At 36.1% G+C, this 21,227-nt stretch overlaps 3 protein-coding genes and 1 long non-coding RNA gene across 5 annotated transcripts in view; 2 read left to right on the top strand and 2 right to left on the bottom strand.

The window, feature by feature from the left end:
- LOC127520992 (CAP-Gly domain-containing linker protein 1-like) overlaps positions 1 to 16,332 on the top strand; it is a 30,920-nt gene extending 14,588 nt beyond the window's left edge. For both annotated transcript variants that reach the window (XM_051909808.1, XM_051909809.1), the window contains 8 exons: positions 6,092 to 6,177; positions 9,567 to 9,672; positions 9,785 to 9,828; positions 10,592 to 10,652; positions 10,879 to 11,035; positions 12,524 to 12,579; positions 12,671 to 12,783; positions 14,181 to 16,332. In XM_051909808.1, the coding sequence (XP_051765768.1) occupies positions 6,092 to 6,177; positions 9,567 to 9,672; positions 9,785 to 9,828; positions 10,592 to 10,652; positions 10,879 to 11,035; positions 12,524 to 12,579; positions 12,671 to 12,783; positions 14,181 to 14,409 (852 nt within the window). In that variant the 3' untranslated portion in view covers positions 14,410 to 16,332. The remainder of the gene's footprint in view (positions 1 to 6,091; positions 6,178 to 9,566; positions 9,673 to 9,784; positions 9,829 to 10,591; positions 10,653 to 10,878; positions 11,036 to 12,523; positions 12,580 to 12,670; positions 12,784 to 14,180) is intronic.
- Positions 1 to 21,227, bottom strand: part of LOC127521000 (granzyme B-like) — a 135,640-nt gene that overhangs the window by 60,305 nt on the left and 54,108 nt on the right. The window lies entirely within an intron of this gene.
- Positions 1 to 21,227, top strand: part of LOC127521013 (uncharacterized) — a 175,286-nt gene that overhangs the window by 55,629 nt on the left and 98,430 nt on the right. The gene's annotated exons all lie outside the window — the stretch shown is intronic.
- The window catches only part of LOC127521004 (mast cell protease 1A-like), a 117,153-nt gene that overhangs the window by 28,722 nt on the left and 67,204 nt on the right, over positions 1 to 21,227 (bottom strand). The window lies entirely within an intron of this gene.

Consider the following 21,227-nt stretch of genomic DNA (forward strand, 5'->3'; position numbering starts at 1 on the left):
AAAAACATTTAATTCAGTTGGATAACAGTCGCTTCAGTTCCATCCGTATGTCGTACGTAGTGCAGCAGGAATTGGAGTTTGCTGATCACGTGACGAGATGACTGACAAGACCATGGCGGATTTGTTGCACAACAGAGCCTAAGTGTCTGAAAAAGGTCTTGTATTGTCGAATGCGCGCTCAGCACTGCCGCTCCCTATTTACGGAGTACATGCGATCACGAAAACGAAAATAAAACGTGATCGCGCTTTCAAACGTGATTTTAATACCCCGCATTTTGAAAGATTTTTTCAAAACGTCTTGTCTCGTGAGCTAACTGTCCATCACACCCCTAAGAATTAATGATGCATACTTCATCAAATATAAGACAAGCATACAACATTATCATGTTATTTTCCTGTTTTGTAACAATCTGAAACAATCTGTATTGTATAGAGCACTATAAATATATATATTTATAAAACGGTTAGTTCCTGATTGGTCAATAGCTGTTTTATTCACGATAAAACACGGCTATGACCGCTTCACCCAACGGTTCTGTGTATCACTACACAACACCCTTAGAAACCACTCTTAGCAACATAAACTGTTTGTTCTCAATTGATGTTGTTCATTGAAGCTTACTGTATTATGTAGAAGAGTGTTGTGAGAAAGAGATCGAGTGAGTGAGTTTATTACCTGCATTCAGATTTAGCATTTTCCTTCATGTTCATAATAAAAAATCTGTTTAAATGTCCGATGTATTATCTTGACCTTTTAACAGTTTTTAAGGGTTTTCCCGTGACTGACAGCGCTAGTCAAAGCATTTGTCAGTTGTGTCTTGTTCCGTTTTCAAAACAATTCAATCTTTTCAATGTAAAAGTCTTCGATACTGACTGACACACTCATAAAGACAGTCTTTGTCGCCATCTAATGGCGTAATAATGTAACTTCTGTTGCTGTTCACAGTGAGGGACTATTTTTTCCGGTGGAAGGAAGGCTTTTACTGAAAGTTTACTTCATGAAAGTTGCATTGATACATATTTTTGTCTTTAATATTTGTATTGTGTGGTAACCGTTTTATAAAAGCAATAAGGTACTCGAGGCTAATGCTGTAACGTGAATAAGTCACGGCTGAAGGGCTTCACTCTGCTTTGAGTTGTCCCCCTTCAGCCGTGACTTATTCACAATACAGCACAGCTTCTCGTACCTTATTGCTTACATATATAATAAACTATGAGTGCTTATATTAATGGAATCTAAAGATTTAGATAGGAAAACTGTTTTAGGATAAAACATGCTCAGGAAATCCATAGTGCTTGTTTGGGTCAATTCATGCAGATTTTAGTGAGACTTACTTTCTGTTTTACAGGGCAAATCATAGACAGAGTTAAAGGGATAGTTAATTTCTGTTATTTACTCACCCTAATATTGTTCTAAACCAGGGGTGGGGAACGTTGATCCTGGAGGGCCATTGTCCTGCAGAGTTTAGCTCCAACCCTGGAAAAAAAAAAAAAACTCACCTGCCTGTAACTTTAGTAATCCTAAATACCTTGATTAGCCTCAGGTGTGTTTAATTAGGGTTGAAGCTAAACTCTGCAGGACAATGGCCCTCCAGGATCAATGTTCCCCACCCCTGTTCTAAACCCATATAACTGACTTTGTTTCATGGAGCACAAAATGAGTTTTGGAGAAGCATGCATGCGTCTTTTTACACTATATTCCAAATCTTTTCAAGCCATATCATAACTTATTGTGTTATATCAGAGGAGATTTACTTCAATTTTGCTCTATTCCTCACACAGAGCTATCAAATGACTTCATTTAAACTTTATTTAGCATGTAATATTGACTATTTTTTGTCACTATGAACTGCTGTTATATAAATAATGCTGTTATATAGGTTTGAAACAACAACCACAAGTAAATTTTGACAGAATTACATTTTTTTTGGGGTGAACTGTCCCTTTAAATTTATTTTTGGTTTCTGTATTGAAAAAGACAACCTTATTGTGACCTCATTTTGGACTTTTGTCCCCTCAAGGTTTAAAAAAGCAGAGTTAATTTAGGTTAGCCTGAATTTCCTTCTATTTTCTGTCATTCAAGGATGACTGAAGTCTCTCACACAGCCTGTGCTGCAGCTTTAAAAAAAATACACCACTGTTCAAAAGTCTGGGGTCGGTAAGATTTTTAATGTTTTTGAAAGAGGTCTCTTAGAAGTGCTTGTCAAGGCTGCATATATTGAATCAAAAATACAGTAAAAACAGTAATATTATGAAATATTGTTAGAATTCAAAAGAACTGTGTTTTCTGTGAAGAAAGCTGAATTTTCAGCATCATTACTCCAGCCTTCAGTGTCACATGATCTTTCAGAAATCATTCTAACTTTATTTTTCAGGATTCTTTGATGAATACACAGTTAAAAGAAAAAACATTTGAATTTTTTGCCACAATGTAAAAATCATTACTGTAATTTTTGCTAAGTTCTTTCAAAAAAAAAAATTACCCCAAACATTTGAATGGTAGTGTACATTCATCAAATAATATTTAAATAGAAACCATGACTGAGCTCTCGCTCACACAAGGATTTCCATTCCTCTGATGTCACCAGAGACAAACATGGATAGTCTTGTCATGAATGAGCACTGATGACGGAGAACAGCAGAAGGTGGGGGGCGGGGACAGCAGGGGGGTGTTTCAAGAGGGGCGGGGCTTGTCGTCCTTACATAATGAAGCTGCCCTGTGTGATGCTTTTCAGAGCGTGTGTTTGTGCAAACGTGAGCGTGTGCTGGAGCGCAAGCTCGTGTGAGCGCCTCTCTCTCTCGCTGCAGGGGGCTGTAGGGGGATGTATTATTGATAGGTCACATTTGTTTGGAAAAAATAGGAAGGACACAGCAGCATGGATGTGACAGCGCTCCAACAGAACTACACGGGCAGCGTTTATACCTCGCTCTGCCAGGTAAAGGTCGCTCTTCTGTAGTGCTCTTCCCTTCTGGGGATGCATGATACTGTATATTGGTGACCATGGTTGGACCATTCAGCAATATTAGATTTTTTTTAACTATTGGAATTGGGTTGGGATGATATTGGCTTATTTTTTCTCATTTAAACCCATTTTAGTGGTATGCATGTTTTGGTGCCTGATTGCATTTGAAGTGTGCATTATTTTAGATGAGGTTTAATGTGAGCACTGTTTGTTGTTTTCCCCTCAATGTATTGATTTATAATATCGGGCAGTGTCAGAAATTAACTTGTAATTAAGTTAAAATATCTAACTTCTAGAGTTTGTTTTCAGGAGAAAATTTTTGATGTTATAACCAGTTTTATAACCAAATAATCCTTAGATACTTGAATTCAATCAATACATTAAAATAAATATGAATATTACAATAATTCAGAAGAGAAATATCAGATGTTACTAATAAAAAAGGGCAGTTTTTCCATCACATTTCAAATTTTGGTGGCATTTTTGCCTCCATATTAGCCATTAGTTGGATATCGGTGATAATTTTCAGATATCCCTACACTCAAAAAAATTAAGCATTTTTTTAAGATTTAGGAATTTCATTTGTATAGTAAAATTCTGTCAAATTTAATTGAATAATCCTTGCATATTATTCATATTATAAATTATTAATTTTAAATGAGTAAAATGGAAAAAGGGAATGGACCATTTAGTTTATGTGATTCATATTCATATAATTAAACATTTTAATTTTTTTTAAATGGGGTGTCACATAAACTAAAATGGTCTATACCCTTGAGATTTATACAAAATGTTTTATTAAGCTCTAGTTTTTTTTTTTGTTTGTTTTTTTCCACTCATTTAAAATTCTTAATTATGAAAAATATGTAAGGATTATTCAGTTCAGTTTGATGGATTTTTTTTATTTCAATCTTTAAAAAAAGGCTTACATTTTTCGCGTATATTTTTTTGACTCTTTCTGATTTTTGAGATGTTTTTTTGACATGTGACTTATGCATGTTATTTCTGTGAGTAATGGAGATGTTAAGCCGCGGACATTGAGTTGAAGAATGTTTTCACATGCGCGAGTCTGTGTGAAATGGTCGTTTGATGACATTTCATTCACTGATGACAGTATAATTCCTCAATCATCACGGATTCTCTCGATCTTTCTCAGTGTAAACACTGAATCACTCAGAGATATCAGCGCAGGGTAATCTCTGCTGATTCGTAATAAAACATTGATGTTGGATCTTGGCATGTAGATGAAGGTGGTTATTACCAACTCGGCCAGTTGTAGGCGTTTGTGCTGAAGAGTGTAATTAATGCTTCGCTCTGATGCAGACCAGTTAGTTACAGTGAGTGTGATGGGATTGAATTATGGGTCTCATGGGAACAGTAATCTGACTTCACCAGATTTGACAGTCTGACAGTATTAGTTGTGCATGTATTAGTCGTAAATGTGATTTTGCATTGATTATACTTTGCAAACATGGACAGTTTTCATTGTTCACATGACTTTTAGAGGTGTTTGCTAAAGAAGACATCACTATTACTCATATTTAGGTATTTTTTTCCAGTCTCTAACTCTTGAGTTTTAAACTTTGGCATGTAACTTGTTCTGCGATGTTTGTGCTACAGAAATAATTGGTACTTCAAACTGTGTCTTGTTGCGGAGAGATGGTCTAATTTTACAATTTTTGGACATGAAAATGTGCATAATCACATTATTATTTTTATGAAAATTAAATGCCTTTTCCCCAGTGTTATTTTAGTATTATTTATATACTATTATTAATATTTTGAATTAGCTTTTGTTTTTATATGTTCAGTTTTAATTTTTTTTTAATCTAATATTTATGTTTAGATTTTATTTCAACTTTTTATTTAAATTTACGAAAGCATGTTTAATAGTTTTAGTTAGCAACAACACTGCTTTCCCTCCAAAAACTACTGTATATTTACTGACATTTAGAAAAATACTGTAATTAAGATATAGAAAAGTAAAGAAAGTACAACAAATACTACCATTGTAGAAATACACTATGTAAATGTAAATAAGATTTATACAATATAGTTTTTTTCATATCGCAGGTATGAAAATTAAATATTTTTGTGGTAATGAGAATTTAAGGTGAAATATGCTTAAAGGAATAGTTCACCCAAAAATGAAAATGATCCCATGATTTACTCACTGTCAAGTCATCCTATGTGTATACGACTATCTTCTTTCAGACGAACACAATTGGAGTTATATCAAAAAATATCCTGGCTCTTCCAAGCTTTATAATGGCATTAAATAGTGCCCAAGTTTTTTGAAGCCCAAAAAAGAGCATCCATCTATCATAAAAGTAATCCATATGACTCCAGTGGGTTAATAAAGGCCTTCTGAAGAGAAGTGATGGGTTTTGGTGAGAAAAATATACATATTTAAAACTATAATAACTGGCTTCCAGCAACAGCCATACGTGCGTTCAAGAGAGAGTCAAATTCCAGGGGAAGGGTGACCTCTGACCCGACGTATGACGTAGGCGTAGCCTAAGCTTAGGTGAGAATTGACGAACCCGGAAGCAAAAAGGATAGAGCAAAACAAAATGACAGTCACAAATTAGAAGTCAAAAATGAGAAATTTGAAAGTAAAATGTCTGAGGATTTCAATATAAGAGAAGAGGAGCTAAATCATACATCGGGTCAGAGGTCACCCTTCGGCCAGAAGTGGACTCTCTCATGAACACGTGTACAGCCGTTGCCGGAAGCCATGGATTACTATATGGATTACTTTTATGATCTATGGATGCGATTTTTGGAGCTTCAAAAACTCGGGCGCTATTCAATGCCGTTACAATGCTGGGAAGAGCTAGAATATGATTCAACAGAAGTCAGATTGTGTTCGGCTGAAAGAACAAAGTCACATACACCTAGGATGGCTTAAGGGTAAATTATGGGAAAATTTTCATTTTTTGGTGAACTATCCCTTTAATTATCATTAAAATAATTGTCTGCAAGAAAAGACATGATGGTTCTTAAATATGCATGATTTTCTTTATGCAAAATACATGTTCTTGAAAGGTTTCATGACATTCTCTCCAACACATTTTGTCCAAAAGCATAATTTTTATGTTTTAATCATCTTTTATCTCCTCCACCAGCTTGAGGCCCTGAAGCAGCAGAACTCTCAGTATCAGGAGCAGTTGAGTTCAGAAACGCAGCGCATCGGGAGCCTCCGCAAAGAAATGTGAGTCCTGCTGATATGCACTCATGCATTTTCTCATTACTGACTATTTTATTATTATTCACTTAGACTTTTTCATACTTTTATTGATAATGATAGAAGAGAGAGGACAGAAATGATAGATAGGGAGGAGAGGAAAGGCCACAATCAAGCCTCAAAAGTATCCGAGCACATGTGCTGACCACTAGACTACAGCTGCAACAATTAAAGCGCTATTTAACGTCTTTCAGCTGCATCTTATTAAATTAATTGTCTGCTTAGTTGGAGCTAAAAAGGATTTTGATCTTAATTAGTTGGGTAAGTACTTTGGTACCATTGTGGTGATTCATTTAGATCAGCGAGTCACAGAATGACATCACGAGTCCACTCGGTCACAACAGCTGTGATTTCTGTATAAGAAAAGGCGTAATGCACGTGATCTGAGTCTGACACATTGAGCTCACGTGGACGATATGAGTTTGAATCTGGCCTGCAGCATTTCACATTCAGGATAATCAATAAAAAAATGTAGGGCAGAACTTTATTTTATCCATCAGGAATTGATTGAATGGTGAAAAGTGTCTCTATGTGAAAGTTTTTGAAAAATAAGAGGGTTTGGTGACACCTGCTGAAAAGATACATACTTCAAAAAATAAATAAATGAATTTCAAAAAAATTTAATTTCAATTTTTCATAAAATGTTTCACTTTTCAAATTTAAGCACTAATTATTTGTTTATTTGCAATAAATGTGCAAATTATTTTGCGATTTGTTTGCAATAAATTTGTTTGCAATAAATTTGTTTGCAAAATGGATTAATTCCAAAAATTATAATTTAACTTTTTCATAAAATGTTTCACACTTCATATTTAAGCACAGTTTATTTGCTTATTTTCAAAAAATTAGCAAAGTACTTTGCAGTTTGTTTGCAATAAATTTGTTTGCAAAATGAATTAATTCTAAATATTAATTTAAATTTTTCATAAAATGTTTAATTTTTCATAAGCACAATATATTTGCTTATTTGCAACAAATTTGTTAATTATTTTGCTGTTTGTTTGCAAAATGAATTAATTCCAAAAATTGTAATATACATTTTTTATTAAATCTTCCACTTTTCATATTTTAAGCACAAGTTATTTGCAATAAATGTGCAAATTATTTTGCAATTTGTTTGCAATTAATTTGTTTGCAAAATGAATTAATTCCAAAAATTATAATTTAACGTTTTGATAAAATGTTTAACTTTTCACAAGTACAATTTATTTATTTGCAACACATTTGAAAAGTATTTTGCTATTTGTTTGCAATAAATTTTTTTGCAAAATGAATTAAATCCAAAAACTGTAATTTAACGTTTTCATAAAATGTTTAACTTTTCACATTTAAACTTAATTTATTTGCTCAATAAATTTGCAAATTATTTGCAATAAATTTGTTTGCAAAATTAATTTAAACATATAAGCAGAAACCTTTAGCTCAAAATGCTTTTATGGTGGTGTAAATGGAGTCCATTTTGAATTCATGTTGACTTTAAACTAAAGAGGCACAAAGCCTTCGTAACTCAAGCCGATCCGACACGCTCCTTTAAGCTGCGACTGATCGGCATGTCCAGCAAGTGACGGCTCCGGTGATGCGAGCAGGTACCTGTGTGAAGCCTCTGCTGAATCCTTGTGCTGAAGATACTCTCATCCGAACGCTTCAGAAGTGAGCGTCTCTCCTCAGGGAGTTTTACGTAACCGCGTCTCTCCAGCTACAGCTGCTCTTCTCCGCCTGTATAATGGTCTTGACTCCACGTGAGATCCGACAGAGTTCCTTTCGTAACGCTCTGTTGATCTTCTGACACTCATGAATACGTATCACGACGTAGCCAGTAATATTATAATTTTAAAAAAGCCTTTTTTTTCTTTATGAAAAAAATATTGTGTTATGCTTCATTAAATGCAGCATATTCTTTTTGAATTTGTGTGAATCTTAGCTTGTAGTTTCACAAAGCTGCATTTGTTTTTGCACTCCCTCACCTTGATTTTCTGCGTGAGTTTTGAGCGTGCATGATTTGATTTATTCCTGCATCATAATGCACTCTGGGTAAAAATAGATTAGCTCATTCGTTACACACGAGAAGGATGACGGTGACCTTTCTGTTGTGACTTTGTGGTGCTCAAGGTTTTACTACCACTTTTTGTAAGCAAACGCTCTTATTTGTCAAACGCTCGGTCTATGAAATGTCCTAAAAACCAGTTAAGAGGTCCTGATGGAAAGGAAAATGGAGGAATAGGATTGACATCAGGGTGATCTGAAATGTTGAGGTCACCAGCATCAGAAAGAATATGAACATCACCATGTATCATAAATACAAATAATTAAATAGTATTTTATGTTGAAAATTTGTTTTTAAAAATGAAATAGTACGTGAGGCTTTATAATATACAGAGTTTTAAGAGTAAATGGCTGAAGTGCTCAGAATTTTTTCAATCACAGGCTACATGAAAATTTCTGTTTATTTTGCATTTTAATCCAAAAAATTGGAAAACATTTTGTCAGTCTGGTCAAGATTGCTGTAATTAGCTGTAAGTGATATTGAATACAATATTTAACAGTTAAATTTTGCCATATATGAAAAAGAAATCAGGTTGAGCTTGTTGCATTTTGGTATCAACGATGCAATGCACTCGACTTCCATACAGTGTACTCTGGCATGCTGCACATTTTGGTATATGTAGTACACCAGTGGTTCCCAACCACGTTCCTGGAGGCCCCCCAGCACTGCACATTTTGAATGTTTCCTCAATTAAACACACTTGATTCAAGTCATCAGCTCATTACAGCGACTCCAAGACCTGAAATGGGTGTGTCAGACAAAGGAGAAATGCAAAATGTGCACTGTTGGGGGGGCCTCCAGGAACGTGGTTGGGAACCACTGTAGTACACTACTGTTCAAAAGTTTGGGGTTGGTAAGATTTGAATTGACATTTAATTGATTAAAAATACAGGAAAAACAGAAATATTGTAAAATCTTATTATTACAATTGAAAATAACTGTTTTCTATTTGAATATATTTTAAAATGTAATTTATTCCTGTGATGCAAAGCTGAATTTTCAGCATCATTACTCCAGCCTTCAGTATGGAAGCTTGTTTCCACCAATAAATAAAAAAATAAAAAGGGTAATCTCACTTTTTATCTCACAATTTTGACTTTATTTCTCACATTTGCAAGGTTTAAACTCATAATTGTGTGTTATAAAGTCAGAATTTGCGAGTTATAAAATCAGAATTGTGTGATATAAAGTCAGAATTCATCCAGGTGTTGAATGCATACAGAAAATTCACATCCTGCAAAACACTAGTATGGTAAAATGCTAGTCCTATATGGTATTATAAGCATTACCTCGTCTTTATCTCTCTCTGTAGTGAGGAGCTAAAACTATCAGCCAATCAGAAGTCTCAGAGGCAGGTGTCGCTCCAGGACGAAAAAGGGATGTTGGCTCAGGAGTTGGACGTCTACACGCAGCAGAAGGTGTTTATCTGTCTGCGTCATCTTAGACGTTTCCTGAAATGCTCTGCTCTGTGACATTCTCAGTTGGTTTGAGGGATTGATTTATCATGTATCATGTTTGTTTTTTTGGCAGCTTGATGACGAAGCTCTGACTAGCCAGCTGGAGATTACAGAGAGGTAAGCACGTCTCTGACTCGGTATTAAGTCGATTCATTCAATCAAATCAAAGACAGTCCTGGGTGAGCCCTGCTGTTTATAACCACAGAAAACAATATTTTGTAAGCAAAAACACAGTGCACTTACTCTAGAAGTCTATGGGGAAAGACAATTTGGAAATTTCATGATTGTATTTTTGTTAATGTACTTCTATTCATTCGTCTCTTGAGTGTGATGCAAGTATTTTTCCTATTCATTTTCTTCATAAGCATTCAAAAACTGAATTTATTATCTGTGGCTATAAACAGCATGTCACAGATGCATTTGATGGTGTTTAATGGGGCTCTGTTTCAGTAATTGTTCAAATGAGAGCTGGATTTGAGATCACACGCACTCTGGAGGCTTTAAATGTCATTTTATCTCCCGGGAAATGAAGGCTTGCAAAAAAAGCTTGTCAGTACATGTTCTTTAGAGATCAGTGTTTTATGATATACCAAGATTACATCTAGAGAGATGATCTGTTTCCATGATTGAACAGCTCAAATAATGTTACTTAGTACAAGCGTTTGGCTTCAGATCTATTGTTTTCCTCCACCCTAAAAATACTGCGCTGTCCCACTTGATGTCTGTTCATTTTTTGCCTGTTTTTCTGTAAGCTTTTAATCTTCAGACTCCATTGGGAGATGGTGTTGTGCATGTTCTCAGAGTGCATATGGCTTTTGTAACATGACTGTAAATCCAACAATGGGCTCCAGTTATAGTGAGCTCTTGTCTGTTCTCACAGGGAGAATTCCAATGCATTGATGTCCGATAAAGACAAAGAGCTAGAGACACTACGAAATGAGGTAAGAGCTTTGATTCTTGGGTTTTATAAGTCTAACTAAACATCTGGATCAAGAGTGTTTTATGCACTGTGAACTTACTGTATGTAAAAAGAATGCTTTTAGTAGAGTAATTTCATATTAAAACAGTTTTGCTACAGCAGTTTTATATAAAACTTTGACACTTAATATTGTCAGATAATGGGAAAAAAAAAATGTTTTGATCTAGAGATGGTTTTTGTTATTGCAGATTGCAGTGCTGCGTGGGGAAAATGCCATGGCCAAGACGCTCCAGTCGGCTGTGACGTCTCTAGAGAGGGACAAAGCCCAGCTGCAGAGCCGAGTGAACAGCTTGGAGCAAAAGCTGGAGGGCCGGCATGCGGGGAACGGAGAGGAAGTCACCTCAGGTCCGTCAGCGTATATATATTTGGGTATTTATTTGTGCAAAAAACTGTATACTGCTAGCTATTTATTTACACTACAGTACAGTACAATACAGTAAAACCTGTAATATTATAAAATATATATTCAATTTAAAAATAACTATTTTTTATGAATATATATTTAAAAATGTAAATAATTCCTGTAAATTTTCAGCATCATTCCTCCAGTCTTCAGTGTCACATGATCCTTCAGAAATTATTCTAATATGCAGATTTGCTGCTCAGGAAACATTTCTTATTCATATCAATGTTGAAAACAGTTGTGCTGCTTCATATTTAATATAATACATTTATTTTCAGGAATATTTCTTCGGGAAATTTAATACATCCTTGCTGAATAAAAGTATTAATTTCTTTAAAAAAAAACAAAAAAAAAACATACTGACCCCAAACTTTTGAACAGCACTGTATTTATTATTTAAAAGTAGTATGCAAAATTATGCAGAATGCTAAATTGTTGTCACATGACATCATCATGTTGCATGTTTAATTCTGGAAATGCCGTCCAGTTATTTTAAATCCAATTATGTGTAAATCTTAACTTATGGCAGTATGGTCAAATAATGCGTTAAAGATTTATTTAAAAACACTGGAAATAGAAATGAAAATAGTATGAGTAATACCAAAGTCCCTTTCAAGGAAAGTCTGTTCACTCAACGTTTGCAACACCTCCGGACAGCTATTTCGGGGATCCAAGACCAAGTCCTATCTATTTGAATGGGGGAATCCTGAAATCTCAAAAACTGCTTGGCGAGCTCACAACTAAATAACATATTTCAAATCATCAACAAAATCTGACGTGAACTGTCCCATAAATGTTGTTTTTATGCTCAAATAGCGTTAAAAAAGCGTATTTTTCAGACTAGACGAGCCAATGTGCATGTGCAGTCCTAAGCGCAAGTCTCAGGTTTCTATGGGAACCAGAGCCTCTAATGGCAGCTGCAGTGACACAATGACTTTATCAATCAGTGATTGGCTCTTTTACTTAGAAGGCGGGACGTATTCCGCCATATTGCATGTTGCAGTTTCTCCCATTCACAAGTAATAGAAGTGAACCATCTTTCTATATCTATAGTCTTTGGTAATACATTCCATATTACTCATACTATTTTCATTTCTATTCCAGTATGAAAAATGAATCCAAATCGAATGTTTATGACCAAATTGTATGTTTGTGACCAAAATACAAGTCACATTATAATGTTTGAGGAATGTCTTTTAAAAGGAAAACAAGATTACAAACAGTTGGCTTAGTTCTATAGGAGTCCATTTCCACCACATAAGAAAAAAAATCATGCTTTTGTAAATCATAATGAAGTAGAAATTATGACATACTAATTCAATTTAAATGAACAAATCCTTCTTGACTACTAATATGCAATTCTGACATTCACTAACTCTCAGCACTGTTCTCACTGAACTGAATACTGTTTATTTGTCTCTTTTGTTCAGTGGGTGATGCTGCTTTGGACCAACTGAGAGAAGAGAAAGAGTTTGCTGAGGGACAGGTAAAACTCCTCTGTTCTGTATTTGTAAATGGCTTTAAGATGTCATGTATGTAAATGTCTAAAATCTGCCATGTTTTCCTGCGTGGATCAGATCAACTTCCTGAACTCAGTGATTGTGGACCTCCAGAGGAAGAATGAAGAACTAAAGGTGAAGCTGAAGAAAATGGCGTTGACCGAGTTCAACGGAAATGATGACAATGACGGGTGAGTCCAATTGGGTTTCGAAATCTTCACCTGCCACTTTTTTCTGTCTGGCGTATTAGATAGCAGCCAGAAACTGTAGATACAAATGCTTTGCCAACATATTGGTTCTGTTGTGCAATGAATCCTCCACCATGGTCTTGTCAGTCATCTCGTCACTTACTCCAGTCACGTGATCAGTGAACTCTTGATTCTTGCTGCACTACGTACAACTGCTCGTGTTGGATGAGCTGGATGAGATTAAAGTAACCGTTATCCAACTTAATTAAATGGTTTTATATCTATAAAAAGCAAAACGACAGTGGAGGTGTAATGTAAACATAGCGGTGGCATATTCTATCCTAATTTCACCCTCACACTCGAGAAATCTCGTCACATTTTAATCTCACCCCTAGTAATAACCCTGGCATGTGGTCATGTACACACTTAAAGGGTTAGTTCACCCAAAAATGAAAATTCTGTCATTAATTACTCACCCTCATGTCGTTCCACACCTGTAAGACCTTCGTTCATCTTCAGAACACAAATTAAGATATTTTTGATAAAATCCAATGGCTCAGTGAGGCCTGCGTTGACAGCAAGATAATTAACTTTCAGTGCCCAGAAAGCTACTAAAGACATATTTAAAACAGTTCATGTGACTACAGTGGTTCAACCTTAATATTATAAAGTGACGAGAATATTTTTTCTGCGCCAAAAAAACAAAATAATGACTTTTCAACAATATCTAGTGATGGGCGATTTCAAAACACTGCTTCATGAAACTTCGAAGCTTTACGAATTTTTTGTTTCGAATCAGTGGTTCAGAGTGTGTATCAAAGTGCCAAAGTCATGCCCCCCAGTGGTGAACCATTGAAATTTCGGAACACTTGTGATGTAATGAAGCCACGTTTACTGAAATCACGTGACTTTTATACGCGCTCCGAACCACTGATTCAAAACAAAAGATTTGTAAAGCTTCATGAAGCAGTGTTTTGAAATCGCCCATCTCTAGATAATGTTGAATAAAGTCATTATTTTGTTTTCTTGGCGTGCAAAAAGTATTCTCGTCGCTTCATAACATTAAGATCGAACCACTGTAGTCACATGAGCTGTTTTAAATACGTCTTTAGTAGCTTTCTGGGCATCTGAAAGTGTTAATTATCTTGCTGGCAATGCAGGCCTCACTGAGCCATCGGATTTTATCAAAAATATCTTAATTTGTGTCCAGAAGATGAACAAAGGTCTTATGGGTGTGGAACGACATGAGGGTGAGTAATTAATGACAGAATTTTCATTTTTGGGTGAACTAACCCTTTAACTTAACTTGCACTACTAGTGTCTTTGTTACTATATTACTGTTATTCTTTGAAAAGGGTTTGTCATAATACAATTTTTTTGTTTATCCTCTTTCTCTCAAGTCTTGGTGAGGTCAAAAAGAAGAAGAAAGCCCCACCACGAGTTTTCTGCGACATCTGCGACTGCTTCGACCTGCACGACACGGAGGACTGTCCCACGCAAACACAATCCCCAGACTCGCCTCCCCACACCACCTACCACGGCACCCGCAGCGGCGAACGACCGTACTGCGACATCTGCGAGGCGTTCGGTCACTGGACAGATTCTTGCAACGATGACCAAACCTTCTGAACTCCCCCTCAACCCCTCCGCCTGTGAGCAGGCTATGCACAGATTGCTTTCAACCAGATTATTCGCTATTTTTCTACACAGCGTATATACATTCGAACCTCTTGTACATTCCCTTGAACGTATCCGCCCATATGAAGGCTAAGGTATGCTGCATTGATGGAATTTGAATTATGAAGATGAGAGGTATTTCAGTGTGTTATTATTAATACCGTTTTGTGTGTTTCATAAGTTTTTCATTGTCTTGAGTGGATTGATCCATTGACAAATTACCAGCAAGAAAATTGGGAACGGTTTAGCGATACTTTGCCGTGTATTTAAAGCTGCTGTGTGTAATTTCTACACCACTAGAGGCACAAAATCACAAAAATAATGATCCAAACAGGTTTCCAAAACACTCCCATTCTTCCATTGTAGCTCCGCCCCAAACTCGCGCCATTGGTTGAGTCAGAAGTTGACATTTCAGACCACTCAAACAAACACAGCGATGTTTTGAAAGAGCCTTCGGAATGGTATACTAGCACACTGCATACTGCAAACTAGTGTTGCCAAAAGTACCGAGTCGGTACTGAAATTTAAAAAATGTGATGCTTGGAGCGCTGTTGAGCTGATTCGTAAACACCTGATTGTGTTCACGCGCTCATCAGATATATCTGTGATTGGCTACAATGATCAGTGCTCAACAGCACTCAAAGGGTCACATTTTTAAAATTTCAGTATCGACTTGGTATCAAAGTCAGTACTTTTGACAACACTACTGCAAAATGCTCACTATACTCTGAATATGGCCTACTATTTTTTTTTAAAAGAATATGAAACGGTACACATTATGCAACAATAAATAATAAGCCAAGAAAATGTTGTTAAAAATCATAGCTTCTAGTTTTTCGTCCCACATAAAATTGACTCCAGCCGAGCACATTGCATTATGGGATATATACTGCACATTTACACCTGGGCATTCTAAGCATACAGACATTATACATACTATGCACAGCATAAATACTATACACTACAGAAACATTACTTGTAGTATGCTATTCCGAACATAGCCAACGTTTGGTAACTCACACTACGAATGGTTTACTAGCAGTTTATCTGCACATTAAACCAGGATAGACGATTTTAACGAATAAAAAATACACACTTCAGCTTAAAGAACTCATGACGGACTGTTATCACAGACACAAAACCGTATGACCAGTGCACCAAACTAAGCTGAAGCTAACCACTATTAACTTATTGCACTTCTCACTTTAAATGTATACAGCACATGAGTTTAACTGCCATTCTTTGAAACTAAGTTATTCTTTTTACTGTTAAATGTCAGGCATATAGTCATGATATTGTCATATGAATGGCTTTTTATGTGTAATTTTGATGTTATGTCCTGTAGATTTCAGGCCTATTCACACCAAGTCGGCAAGATTTTAAGATTAACCTTTTAGTTTTGTATATACGGACACAAGATTGATTTATTTAAATTGATCAAATGCCGTTTCTTCAGGTATCCAAACTTTTCAGACAAAACAGTTTTGGTGCAAAAAAATGGTTTGCAAATATTTTATACTTTCATGTATTTTAGTCACTTTAAACTTGGTGTGAACAGACCCTTTACAAGCACAACTTTTAAGCACAAAAACATATTGTATCTCTTGTTATTGATGTAATATTAACAACCAAGTTTATTTAGCAACCTAATAAACTGCAAGTGTTAGAATCGGTAACCTGCAATGAACTGGTGCACAAGATTATATTAAATATGTATAATAATCATGATTATTCCCCTTTTGTTTAAATGAATACAATTTTGCATTAAGTGCAAATATATGGTCTGTTTCTACTGAAATATTGTGACAGTCTTTAACTATTGTACTGTTTAATGTACTGTATATTCACCTGAACTCAATACAAACATTGAACAAATTTTCTCGTGTCATTGTCTGAATACATTGGCTACACATCTGTGAAAAGCATTTAATAATTTCACAGACATTTCATTAACATCAAATAACAATTCTAGCCACAGTTCTAGGGTGTTTCTGTGTGGTTGCTAAGGTGTTCGCCATGTTGCTAGGGTGTTTGGAATATATACCTTCAAGTCTCTCAATTTCACGCATGGGTGATCACCAAATTCCCATCACAACATCCTGTATCTCCCAAATAGAACAGAAGGGGTCCGGTCAATAATTCATGTCTCTTAAAAATGCAGTCCAATAAGACCAATCTGAACCCCACTAAAAGTAACAAAAAACAGCAACTTTGATTAGAATTTGATGCTTTTTTCTATATAAGCAAATAGATAAAGTGCAATAAAAGCAACACTTAAAAAGTGTATTTTGGATGTTTTCTTTCCACTAGTTTGAAACACCACTTTATGAAAAGCCAAATAGCCCAAAATCTCAAAATTGACCAATGCATGAAAAAACAGTGTTTTTGCCTGTTGTGTCTCACCTTATAAGGATAGCAAACAGTTGGCTTAGTTTTATAGGAGTCCATTTCCACCACATAGGGGGAAAAAAAATCATGCTTTTGAAAATCATAATGAAGTCGTACTGATCATATTTATGAGATTAAAAGTCGAAATTATTTTTTTTTAATATCTCAGAACTATGATTTAGTCATAATTATGATTTAGTATGCTATAACTTAGACTTTTTATCTCAACTGACTTGTCATAATTTCGACTTTTTATGTCTTAATTTTTTTTTTATGTCACAATAATGCTTTTATATAATTCAGTATGTCAACATTAGACCATTTTCCATGACAGCCAAAAGTTTTATCAAATAAATTGTTATTATTTTAATTATTTTTATTTTGTGAAAGGCAGAAACTCTTTGTACAAGCTTTTATCACGACACGAGATAAAAAAAAAAATTACAAAAAGGGGGGGGGGGGGGGGGGGGGGGGGGGGGGGACCGTTATATACACAGCGAAAAAAGCCTGTATTTGAGGCTTTGTAATGCTGTATGAGAGGCCACAGAGAGGCCTCTCATACAGAGAGGCCACTGACAACTAATGCATGTGAGCAAGTACCAAGATTGACCTCTGGTGGTGGGTTTAAGTAACTGCAGAAGTTTATTATTAGTGTTTATTGCACATTCAGTTGTTTCACATTCACGTCTCGACAACGTGCAACAATGAACTTACTCATTATTTTATTTTATTTTTCACCAGCCTGAAAAGAGTTTTGAAGATTTTTTCCCCATTGCAGTAGATATGAGCCATACTTGCATACTGTAAATTTAGGCAGTTGTTAAGATGCCACCATGTGAGCTGATGTAAAATGTCTTTGGACATGTGGCCCCATGTTATAATATTATAATTAGAAATGGTTGTGACCACGAGGACACATCGACTGGTTGATGCAGTACTTTTTTGAAAGATTAATGGAATAATTCAAGAAAAACAATTCTTCCCTTTTTAATTTTCATGAAGTTACTGAACATTTCTAATTATTTGGTGGATCCATGGAAGATATGCTGAAATTTTAGAGTACACATTAGTTCAATGTCACAAACTCTGACCTGAACCAAAGGCCTGATCTTCCTGATGTTGTGTAGTCAACCCTCTATGAACACACTGAAGCTTGAGTCGCCATTGGCTAGTACATTTTTTTTATTTTACTCACCAGATTTTTTACATGGAATGCAAGAACAATGCAAATGAAAAAAAAAATCTACATGAAAATAATATAAAATATACATTTCAAATGCTATTAAAGTCAAGTAAACAGTCAGTAATAAAATAAAGTCAAATAATCAAACTACCAGCAGTAGCACAAATAAACACAACAGAAAAGATGCCAATTAAATAAACAGTGCATTTCAGGTAGATCTAAAAGTAGTTAGATATAGATTAGGTACAGAATTTGAATATAGTAATCAAATGTAAAATATCACTGCATAGTCTTCACTGTATAAATTATTTAACAGATTAATCCTTATTAAAGTTATAAAAGTTGTTCAGTCAAGAGCCTTGAGTGATTTTTTGCAGTGAGACTGTTGTTTGATTAACATTAATGACACAGACAGCAGCAGGTTTATTAGACTGCTGTCACTTTAAGACTAATGCATGGATCCAATATACTGTTACACAATGCATTTACATTCTCAACTGTTTACATTCACCTAAGACATAACCGAATATGTTTACTAGGATAATCGCCAAGACAGGCATTTTGACATAATTTTGTGTGAAATTGTCCATTCAAGCGCAAGATGTGAAAGAGTGCTTAATTCAGAACTCACATGTTGTCAGACGCGGCTTTCTGGGCGCGCTTCGGATGTGGCCGCACACAAAACTTCTCACACTGCAAGTGTAAGTTATCTTTTGTGTCTTGCGCTTGAATGTTTAAATTGGCAAGGCTTAAAAACATGTGCAAATGATAAACTTTCATGACAACGCAGCACTGGTCTGATCAAGACAGTTCTGTCAATGAGCTCTCTCTTTGTGCATGTGCTCTCTCTTTCTCTCGACAGAGGGCGCTCTCAGCCAAGCAATGGTATGTAAAGCTCAGCAGGCAAAAATTTTTTATCTGCGCTAAACTTATTTTTTGCCTCTAACTCAATTACAGGCGACTGAAATCGTACAATTTACTAGCCATTAGCTAATAAAGGACATTTTTTAGTCGCCTCTCGTCAAATTTGTTCGCATACTCGACAGATTTAGAGGATTGGTAGTGCAAACCTGCATGACCGAGCTATCATTGCAGTTGTAAGACTGATGCTGGACTATCTGGAAATTAACATTTGGACTCTCTCTTGCGAAATTAACATCCCGATCCGAGACGCAATCCCACTGAGTCAATCACACCTCACACCTGCCTTAATCTTCATTTCCTTGTCTTCACCCCCTCCTCCCCATCTCTTCTCTCTACATGCAGAGATGACCTGAAATTCACCCAAAATCTATATGGTTTAATGTGAACAATCATCACAGAATGCTATACATGTTTGGTATCGTTTGAAGTGTCTCAGTGCAACTGGTACAATGGTCTCGTCTACATGGAAGTAAACCAAAGGTATTAAAGGTTTTAAGAGTTTAGAGATACTTTGGTTGCAACTGTGGGTGTGCCCCCTTCCCATCCAAACTACTTCCTGTTCCACAGCATGGTGCAAACTCCCTAGGTCTGTGGCCCTAGTCAATGCAAATTCTGATTGTAAGTTCATGCCCCACATTGGAGGGTGTTTTGTCTTGGTCTGAGTATTTAAAGAAATGTTGCAAAAGGATCTGGGCGATTCTGTATTCAGATGAGCCCACATTCAGAGTGACCAGGACACTCTTTTTTCTAATGTCAGGTATGCATCTTACTCTATTTCTGAGCATTTGATGTTTTGTATTGATCATCTTTGAATTGATTATGTAATTGGCATGTGTCACAGACACGCCAGGCTCTACACTCACCCAATCACATCGCACTCCCTCTCCTGAGTACTAACAAGCCACACCTGACGCTCATTCACTATCATCACCACAGCCACATATAAGTCACGTCAGTCCACTCAGTCACTGTCCGGTCTCGTTAACACATGCTAGTGTTTACTTACCTCCAGGACTCCTTACTCGACTACTTACCCTTCTCCAGCGTCTTCAGTGATTCCCAGTGTCTCCTCGTCTCCTGTGCTTCTCCTGTGTGTTCGTCTGCTCCTCGTCTCCCGGTATCCACGCTCCCTAGAGAACACAGACAAGTATCAGTATCCAGTTCATCGGCTCATCGACCCATTCATCTGACATCACTCACCTGCACTCTTCTCACGCTCTGCTTACCTGAAAATAAACCTGTTAAACCTTACCTGTGTCTCCGCTCCCTTCTGTCGGTAACAGCATGATACATTTACCTGACTAATAAATTGTCACATTTGATTTTATTCTGACTTACTCTGAAATTATTGACTTCAGTAGATTACGATGTATCCATTGTTACCGCAAATCTACATCAGGTTAGTAACGGACTAAAGTCCAGTTTTGAGTGGAGCGTAGGGCACACCAACTGAGATTTTAGAGCTCCGAATAACGCTTGACATTAGTTCAAGTATACTTAGACTGTAAAGGCTAAAAAGGGAATTTCCATTTAGGACAACAAAATGTTGATCGACCAACCTAAATAGGGTGAGCCTTACCTCTGTTTAATGTAATGTTACTCTAGCTAAGTGTACATGGAAAACCATGGCATAACCAAACCAAAGCTACTATCAGAGAAGTAATATTGGTCGGCTTATCTGTAGTAGTGGTTGTGACCTCTGACTAGAGATAGTGTTACTCTAATTCAAGTGTATACAAATCTATGGGGACTAAACAAATACTTTTAGATAGAGCAAGCATGAAAGCGGCCTTCTAAACAGTATAGTCAATTACCTCTGTCTAGTGACCAAGACTGGCGAGTTTGTGATCGTGGGCCTGCATAATTAATGAATGGCCAGTGCGAGGACTCTGTGCGACTCTGAGAACCGAATGAACAAGTACAATAAGAGTAAAGAGTTAAATAGAATATTCAAATGTAGAGCTAAATTATTATACAAATGACCAATAATCAGTTGACATTCTAAACTAAATTCGAGGTCATAATAAAATGGAGTCAGATAAAAGTTTACTTGGAATTAAACTACTTTGCCACACTGAAAAGACCGAATGCACAAGAAACCTTCCCCGTCCTGTGGGAAAACCGCTGTTGAGCCGATTGGGCAGGCCTCACACAGTGTCGTCTTTGAAGATCAGCAAGATTATTCCTAAATTTCTGACCGACCTTGATGGGGTAATTGATGATGAACCTAGCTGGATGGTGAAATCGTGCTCTCAGTCTTTGCCAGGTTGAGCTG

The sequence above is a fragment of the Ctenopharyngodon idella genome, chromosome 10, assembly GCF_019924925.1.
Source record: "Ctenopharyngodon idella isolate HZGC_01 chromosome 10, HZGC01, whole genome shotgun sequence".
NCBI lineage: Eukaryota > Metazoa > Chordata > Actinopteri > Cypriniformes > Xenocyprididae > Ctenopharyngodon > Ctenopharyngodon idella.